Here is an 8490-nt window from a genome sequence, read left to right on the forward strand (position 1 = left end):
ATTATCTGCAAGTGTGGTTATGTTGTTGCCTACATTTTTGTTGACAATTTTAGAATTTGTATTCATGAAGGAGCACTACTACTCATTCTGTCTGTTGTACTCTGGTGGATTACATACTGCTGGGGTGCTGGGAGCTATTCCACTTGTATTTCAAATATCAGCAGAGTCACTCATGGTGGACAGGTTTTAGTAGAGATTCCAGACTAAGACAGACTAGGAAGAAGAAAGGGGCAGTCCATATGTTAGGGATTAGCCACTGAAAACGTTATGAACAGCAGCAGACAATTGTCTGATATCATGCCAGAAGATGCACCCCTCAGACTGCAAGGCACTCGAAATACAATTGGCTCTATCAAAATAGAGCCCACCTTAATGACATGGGTGGAGCAAAGCTTTGAGGATCTTCATTTGTTGAGGGAGCATGACTCAAAAAAGAAGAAACAGCTGTAATATCCATTAATAATGAGAATGTGGAGCATACAAATTATAAACCTAGGACAACTGGGAGTCACCAAAAATGAAATGGGATGTATAAAGACTGATATCCTAGGCATTAGTGAGCTGAAATAGACTAGTATTGACCATTTTGAATCAAACATTCATATGGTTTACTATGCCGGGAATGATCAATTGAGGAGGAAGGGTATCACATTCATTTTCAGAAAGAACATTTCAAGAACTATCTTGAAATGTAATGCTGTCTGTGATAGAATAATATCCATATGCCTACAAGGAAAACTAATTAAAATTACTATTCAAGTGTACGCAACAACCATTAAAGCTAGTAATAAAGAAACAGAAGAATTCTATCACTAGCCACTCCATGGGAGAAAGATGAGGCTTTCTGTTCCCACAAATATCCTATACAGGGTCACTATGCATCAGAGCCAACTTGGTGGCACTTAACAACAACCAACTTCTTCAGCATGAAACTGATTTTTTTTTAAATGCAATTAAGCTGTACTGATAATTAATGGTGACTGGAATGGGAAAGTGGGAAAAAAAGAGGAGGGATTAGTAGTTGGAAAATATAGTCTTAGTGACAGAAATGATGCTGGATTGCATAAAAGAATTTTGCAAAACCAATGACTAAGATGTTTGTTTGTGTTTTATTGACTATACAAAGGTGAATAGAGAATTTGTGGCTGGCAATTGTTTTCAGTGACTATTTTACACACGTTGCTCCACTGTCTTCTGGCCTCTTAGGTTTCTTGGGAGAAAGCTGTACTAATTGTTATGAAGATCCCTTGGTACAGTGTGCTTTTCTTTCACTGCTATATTAGTTCTCTCCTTGTCTTTGGGTTTCAGGAAGTTTATTAGAATGTGATTCAGGATGGACCTCTTTGCATTTCTTTTAAATGGAGTCTGTGTAGCATTCTGTATTTATTTGCAGGCTTGGCTCCATGTTCAGGTTTGTGAAATTCTCTGAGTATTTCTTGGAACAATCTTTCTATGCCTATATAATCATGGTGCTCTGGAATTCCAATAATTCTAACACTGTTAAGTTGGTTCTAACTCATAGTGAGCCTGTATGGGGTTTCTGAGGAGCAGCTGGTGGGTCTGAACCACCGACCTTTCAGTTAGCAGTACAGTATTTATCCTACAGCACCACACCAGGACACCCAATTAGATTTCTTAATGGAATTCCACATTTCCATTTGGATTTCTTTTGTTTTTTTCTCTTGAGACTCAGTAAGTTCTGTTACCCTGTCTTCTACTTCACTTTATCTTCTGTTTGACTCTATTGAATGCTTTTCTGGAAAGATTTTCTAATTCAGTGATTTTAGTCTTCAGTTCCTGTAATTCTCTTTGTGTGTTTTATTTTCAGCTTCCTTATTGAGTTTCTCATTTTGTTCCTTAATCTGTTTCTGATCTCTGTTAGCCTGTTTTTTGTTAGTTTTGCTTTGCTTTCTTTAAATGCATTTAACACTACTGTCTGAATGTTTTCTATTTTTCCAAATGTCCTTTTCTCCATAGGAGAAAATTTTTCTTCCTCATATTTTTCTGTTGATTGGGTCTTCCATCTTTTGTGATTTTGTTTTTTCATAGTTTTGTTGAATGTGAGATGTTTGATATTCTGAAAGGGAATCATTAATATGTTAGATTTACCTCTACTATCTTCTCCAAATTCCACTAGAGGGTACTCTTGTCCTTAGCTTTTTCCAGCACTGACTCGAGTTCAGTCTGAGGTTTTGTCTTTGTTATTCTTGTCTTTTGAGGCATTTTAAAGTTTACAGTCTCTGGCTTACTCTGACTGGTTCTTTTTAAGGTGGGTGACTTTGATGGTGTGTTACTGTCCCTGTGTCTTCCGAGGTTTGGCTGTGAGCCAATACTGCACACCTGGGGCTGTGTTGCTTCCCTTTCCTTTATAGATGTGGGGTAAGCCTTTCCCTCTGGCACACTGTTCCTGTGTGGGATTTTTCTGTTGACCACCAATGTTGATGAAGTGGTAAGCTTGGATTTCTAGAGATGAGGGGGGAGCACTTTATGTCCTTCCCTCAGAGGAGATCCCATACAGGCTTTCGCACCATGTCAGCTGTGGGCAGGGAGCCAGTTGTTTTCCACTGTGCTGCCTGTCTAATGTGTTTTCCCAGTGAATCTGAATCTTATGGGCACTAGCCTCGGGTCTCACTAAGATCCAACAGCATTCCCCCCAGCCCCTCAGCCTCCTTGTGCCCTTTCCAAGTGTGTGGTTCATGACCTCCCACAACCAATTGGTGCCACCAAAATAAGAGTAGACCTTCCTGAGTTTCCAGAAAAACACAAGTCCACAGCCAGTTTAGCTACCATCTAAAGTTCTTTTGTTCAGCATGTTGTCATCCCGGTTTCAAAATGCTGCTATAAACTGAGTTCTCCAGATGTCAGCAGCTAGAATCTTTCAGCTTCTGCCTCCTCCCCCATTTCTGGATTCACTTTGACTCTCCAACATTCAGCTGCTGTCTGTAGCTCTGTGATCTGTTTGTGTTTATTTTTATTCACTGTTCAGTGGGTTACTAGCAAGTGGATACATGGGAGCAACTACTTACTCCACTATCCTACCCTACTCACCGAAAATGTACTCGGTTTTTATGCAACCTTAATTTTAATTCTTTTTTGGGGGAGTGGGTAGGAATAAGGAGGGCTAGGTAGGGTTAGGACTATGGCTAGTTCTAGGAGTTTGGTTAGTGTTAGGGTTATGGTTAGGACTAGGGTTAGTGTTAGGGGTAAGGGTTGGTCTAGGGCTAGGAGTAAGGTTTGGCCTCATTTTTAGGGTTTCAGTTAGGTTTATTTTTATTTATGTCTTTCTTTCTTGAAATCTACTTGATTTCCTCTTCATTTGGAAGTTCTGTAACTACATTATTCCCTGTTTTACTTTATGGGTTACTTTTTTTTGTTGGTGTTGCAGCTGTATCTCTGGTTCTCCATTTTCAGTTTTGTAGTTCTGTTTCACTTTGAATACTTCCATGTCTGGGTTGAGTCTAGGTGATATTGTCATGTATGTTATAAAAGGCTGCTATGAGTAGAAACTGACTCAAGGCTACTTAACAACAACAATTACTAGTTATGAGTGTATTTTCACATACTTATTAGCTATTTGGGAGTCCTGGTGTACTGCTCTGGGTTAATGCACTGGACTGCAAAGTCAATTCGAACCGCAAGATTGGCAGTTCAAACTCACCAACCGCTTCTTGGAAACTCTATACAGGGTTGCTATGGATCAGAACTGACTCAATGGCACTTAACAACAACAATCACTCATTTGTTCTTTGGCAGTGTCCATTCAAGTCTTTTTTGTATTTTTTAATTGTCTTTGTGTTGTTGAGTTTTAAGAATTCCACTGATGCAGTTTTTCAAGAAAGGGATATACATGTGCAAGTATAATAAGCCAAATACATTACTGAAGGACATATAAAAAATGTCACTCAAACCTGGAAACAGCATTAAAGTTATAGGGGTTAGATGAGAAAGAAGACTTTTTATTTTATACCTTCCTTTATTGTTTGCATTTTAATCATGGCTATATATTACCTAAATTATTATTTTTTTAAAAGCAAATTGTTTGAGAAAAAAATTAAGAAGCAGATACAAACAAGTAGCAAACCTGTATAGGGTTTCCAAGGAGCGGCTAGTGGGTCTGAACTGCTGACCTTGCGGCTCAAACTAACTTTCGGTCCAGTGCATTACCCTGCAGCTCCACACCAGGACTCCATAACAGGGCTAGAGTATGACTAATGATTTCCCCCTAAAATCTCCGTGCCCCTCTTACTCACCTGATGATTTGAAGTCTTTTTTTATATTTTCTATGCTCTTTCCTAAGGCTGGTATTCTCTCAGTAAATACCTACTGAATACCTACTATGTACCAAGCAATGTGCTAAGCACTGGATGTATATTTGTAAAGAACTCAGATCTGGTTCCTCCCCTCAAGGAAATTAAGATTTTAGCATAACAGAAAGAAAATACACTTTCAACAAAGATGCCTAGACCAATCTGTGGCGGCAAAAACAGTCCTGTCAGCAAATGGTGCTGGGATAACTGCACCTTCACATGCAAAAGAAACTAGACCTTTACCTCAGACCACCATATAAAAAAACTAACTCCATAGAGATTATGGACCTAAACAGATCACAGTTTTAAAAGCTAAATCTATAAAATTCCTACAAAGGAAGTCGAGGAGTAAATCCCCATGATCTTGGCTTAGGCAGTGGTATCTTAGACATGATATCTAAAGCACAAGAGACAAAAGGAAAAAGAGGAATTAAACTATGTCAAACATAAAAATATTTGTGCTGCAGATGATATCATACAGAAAATGCAAAGACAACCCACAGAATGAGAGGAAATATTTATATCCAGAATATACAAAACCACAAATAAAACTCTTACAACTGAAAAATAATAATAATAAAAGTATTATCCAATTAAAAAATGGGCAAAGGAAAACACAAATCAATACAACAATGAAATACTTCACAGATACTGTGCCATCTAGTTGGTCAGACTCATTGTGACTGTGTATAGGATTTCCAAGGCTGTACACCTCCGTGTGAGTGGATTGGGGGCTTCTGGTGTGGTGCTGCAGGATAAGCATTAGGCTGTACACCGTAAGGTCAGTGGTTTAAACCCACCAGTTACTCCTTGGAAACCCTGTACAGGGTCTCTAGGAGTTGGAATCAACTAGATGGCACGAAACAACAGCAGCAAACCTCTGTGGACGCATAAAACCTCATCTTTCTCCCATGGAGCAGCCTATACATTCAAACTCTGACCTTGTGACATTAGCAGCCCAACTGGTAACCTACTATGCTACTGGGGTGAGTGATCTCCAAAGTCCTTCTCCTGTAGTTATTCTTTACACTGAAGGTACAAAGGCTCTCTTCTTCAGTAGGGCTATTTATTGGGTAACATTTCTGTTCCACAAACGACACTGAACAGAACATTTGGAATGATATAAAATATGTGATCTAAAAATATACACGGAAAGCTATGAAAGTCCGAACCTGATGGGACTGCCTTGTTTTTCTGGGTCTCAAAAAATTCCTGCCTTTTACAGGTTGCTATCTAGCCAGCTTTCTATTACTCTCTATTAATGGAAACCACTTGAATTTTCATTCTCTGACGGGCTTCTGCCTTACACAGGTTCTGAATTTTACAGATTTTATTGTATATATACTCTATAAGGAATCTAACTATTACTAAGAAATTAATTTTCATTAATTATATGTTACATACATACCATGCATCTTTAATTCCATTTTCTTTTTCATAAAAGCAATGTCCAAAATAAAAACGTAACTAATATACTTATTTATAACAAACATATCTGTGAAGGGAAATGAGGTTTATGGACTAAGCTTCAGTAAACTTTACTAAATTTGCCACAATAATATGAATATATTTATACACCCACCTGTCACTTTATCAACATGGTTAGGGTCCAAAGACCAGGTCATTATGTGAAAATTAGCATTATGCACAAATGGAGGATGACTACATCAGACCGTAACATAGAGGATGACTACTTCACTACACACCTTCCAGATTCTGTCATTACAGTAACTGCCAAGCCACTGAGAATTGTGCCTGGCCAAGCTGACGCATAACCTTAACCAGCACGGTCAGTGTTCATTACTGCTAGCCGTAAGTTGTTAAGGGGAAAATAGACAGTCGACTGTTTACTATTGTTGTGAACATGAAATGTCAGATAATGAGGTAGTCAGTAAGTGAGTAAGAGATATATTTAGTTTTTAGATACTGCAGTATTTAGAAAAAATAAAAAAGAACCTAAAACATCGAGTGCTATATTCTAAAGGCATTTTATTTATAAGGAGAAAAGAAAATGGTTGTCCAAGACTTTGAACATTCATCATTTGAAAAGCAATGTATTTTTCACTGAATTGGCTAGAAATTTTACCAAAGAACATTGGCTAGCCTTAATTTCTCATGTGAAGAAGATAAGAAAACTGAGGCACAGAGAGGCCAAACACCTTACTAGGTTCCACAATAATACAGAGGGGTAAGACCATTTAACAATTTTAACCTTTAAATTCCAACTACATGTAAAGTGGAAAAATGAGGGTTTTTTTTAATGAATTATTTAGATCTTGGTTAAAAACATATTTCTTTTTCTATAATTACAACTGCTTGAAAACAGTAAAGTCTCCCAAGTGTGGATTTAAAAAAAAAAAAAAATCCAATTACTATCACTGGGCACTTTTTGCTATTTGTCTCTTACTCTCTTAGATTAGCTCCAGTTAGTTTTGGTAAGAAACTAAGAGTTAGAAGGTACAACTTTTTTTTCCATTCGCAGTGCAACAATAATAAACATTGTCATTTAGTGGGCTTACTTAGCTTACCTATAGTATATTTTCTTCATTGCAAATGGCAAACAGCTGAAACACTGTTTGTAGATCTTGTTCTCATCAATTTCCAGCTCCAATCCACATTTTGCACAGCCGGAATATATAATGTTGGGAAGAGAATCAAAAATATTCTTCAAAGTACTCTGAGCATTTAGTGTTATCTGCCTCTTCTGGGCTGCTCTAACAGGAAACACCAGCTCTAAAATCTGGGCTTTGATTAGAACCATTCCTATGAAAGGTAAACAAAAATAAATACGTATTTTAGGACCAAAATTGTCATATTAATGTATGTTGTTGTTGTTAAATGCCTTTGAGGCAGTTCTGACCCACAGTGACCTTGTATATGGTTTCTCAGGAGTAGCTGGTGAGCTTGAACCATCAACCTTGCTAACTACAGAGTTGATTTGCAGTCACTTTACAGTAAAGTACACACTCTGGGCTTTGTTCTTGGGCTGCTCTTCTGTATTCTTTTCCTAGATGATCTCACCCATACTTATGACATAATGGCTTCAGTGTTTACCCTAGAAAGGAAAGGTGACCTGCCTGCAATTGAGAGTGAAGATTCATTTGGCTATTTTGAATGAACAGATGGATGTCTTCTTTCTCCCTACTGGCTGGTAAGTTTAATAAGTCTTTTAGGAGAAATTGCTTTAAACACATGAAACAACTAATATGCTGTCTCTCCTATCCCTATCTTCTGTCTTGATTTGCCACCATCAAAAGCCAAATAGGTGAATTGTCCCACTATTCTTTACTTTGAAAAGACATACAACTAGTTAATTCTCTTTTTAATTAAGTTGTTTTTTTTGTTTTCCAATTTCCTGCCCATCATCATCATCCTGGCCATCTGTAAGCTATGGAACAATTTTTAAAAATTAAAAATAGATATTTTACATTGATTTTAAGAGGCTTTTCTTATCTAATAACCATGGGTTAAGCATCGGGCTGCTAACTGCAAAATTGGTGGTTCAAACCCCACGAGCTTTTCCTGAGGAGAAAGCTGAGGCTGTCCGCTCCTGTCAAGTCACAGAAACCCTGGGGAGCAGTTCTGCTCTCCTCTCTGGAGTCCCTCTGAGTCAGACTGGACTGCACAGCACTAGCTGAGTTTCGATAGGAACCTCAAAACTCCTGATCCCAGTTTTATTCTGTCTTGGCCCCTTCAGAGGCCAGTCAATAATAAAACCATTACTTAGTGATTTAATAAAAGACTCTAGGCTCACTTAATTTTAAATTTCAGAAGGTCCCATGGCTGTAGGTGGGTGAAGGGACAAATGCTTAGCTGCCAGGCCAGCGACCACCAAGTAATCAGGTATCAGTTGATCTCAGGTAAGATTAGCCAATAGTTCAACTTTCTCTCTCCTCCTCCCTTTATAAACCTCATTGTAATTAGCCAACTTGGAGCTCCCTTTTTTCCCTCTTAAATTGGAATGGTCTTCTTGTACGCAATTTAGCAAAAATTATTTTCCACTAGAATTGTACAGATTTATCTAGTTATTTTCACTATTTTACTCTCCTGGTGTGGTGCTCGCTGTAGGGTAAGCACTGGACTGCTAACCACAAGGTTGGTGGTTGAACTACACAGGGTAGCTATGAGTCGGAAGTGACTTGATGGCACTTAACAACAATTTTAAAGCTAAAATACCTTTGTG

The 8490-nt window shown here is 38.0% G+C and overlaps 1 protein-coding gene across 1 annotated transcript in view; it reads right to left on the minus strand.

Annotated features, from left to right (window-relative positions):
* LOC102831585 (protein FAM35A-like) overlaps positions 1–8490 on the minus strand; it is a 65333-nt gene that overhangs the window by 6675 nt on the left and 50168 nt on the right. The window contains exon 5 of the mRNA XM_006875925.1: positions 6836–7070. Coding sequence (XP_006875987.1) covers positions 6836–7070 — 235 coding nt within the window. The remainder of the gene's footprint in view (positions 1–6835; positions 7071–8490) is intronic.

Source organism: Chrysochloris asiatica, unplaced genomic scaffold (assembly GCF_000296735.1).
Source record: "Chrysochloris asiatica unplaced genomic scaffold, ChrAsi1.0 scaffold00346, whole genome shotgun sequence".
In the NCBI taxonomy this organism is placed as follows: domain Eukaryota; kingdom Metazoa; phylum Chordata; class Mammalia; order Afrosoricida; family Chrysochloridae; genus Chrysochloris; species Chrysochloris asiatica.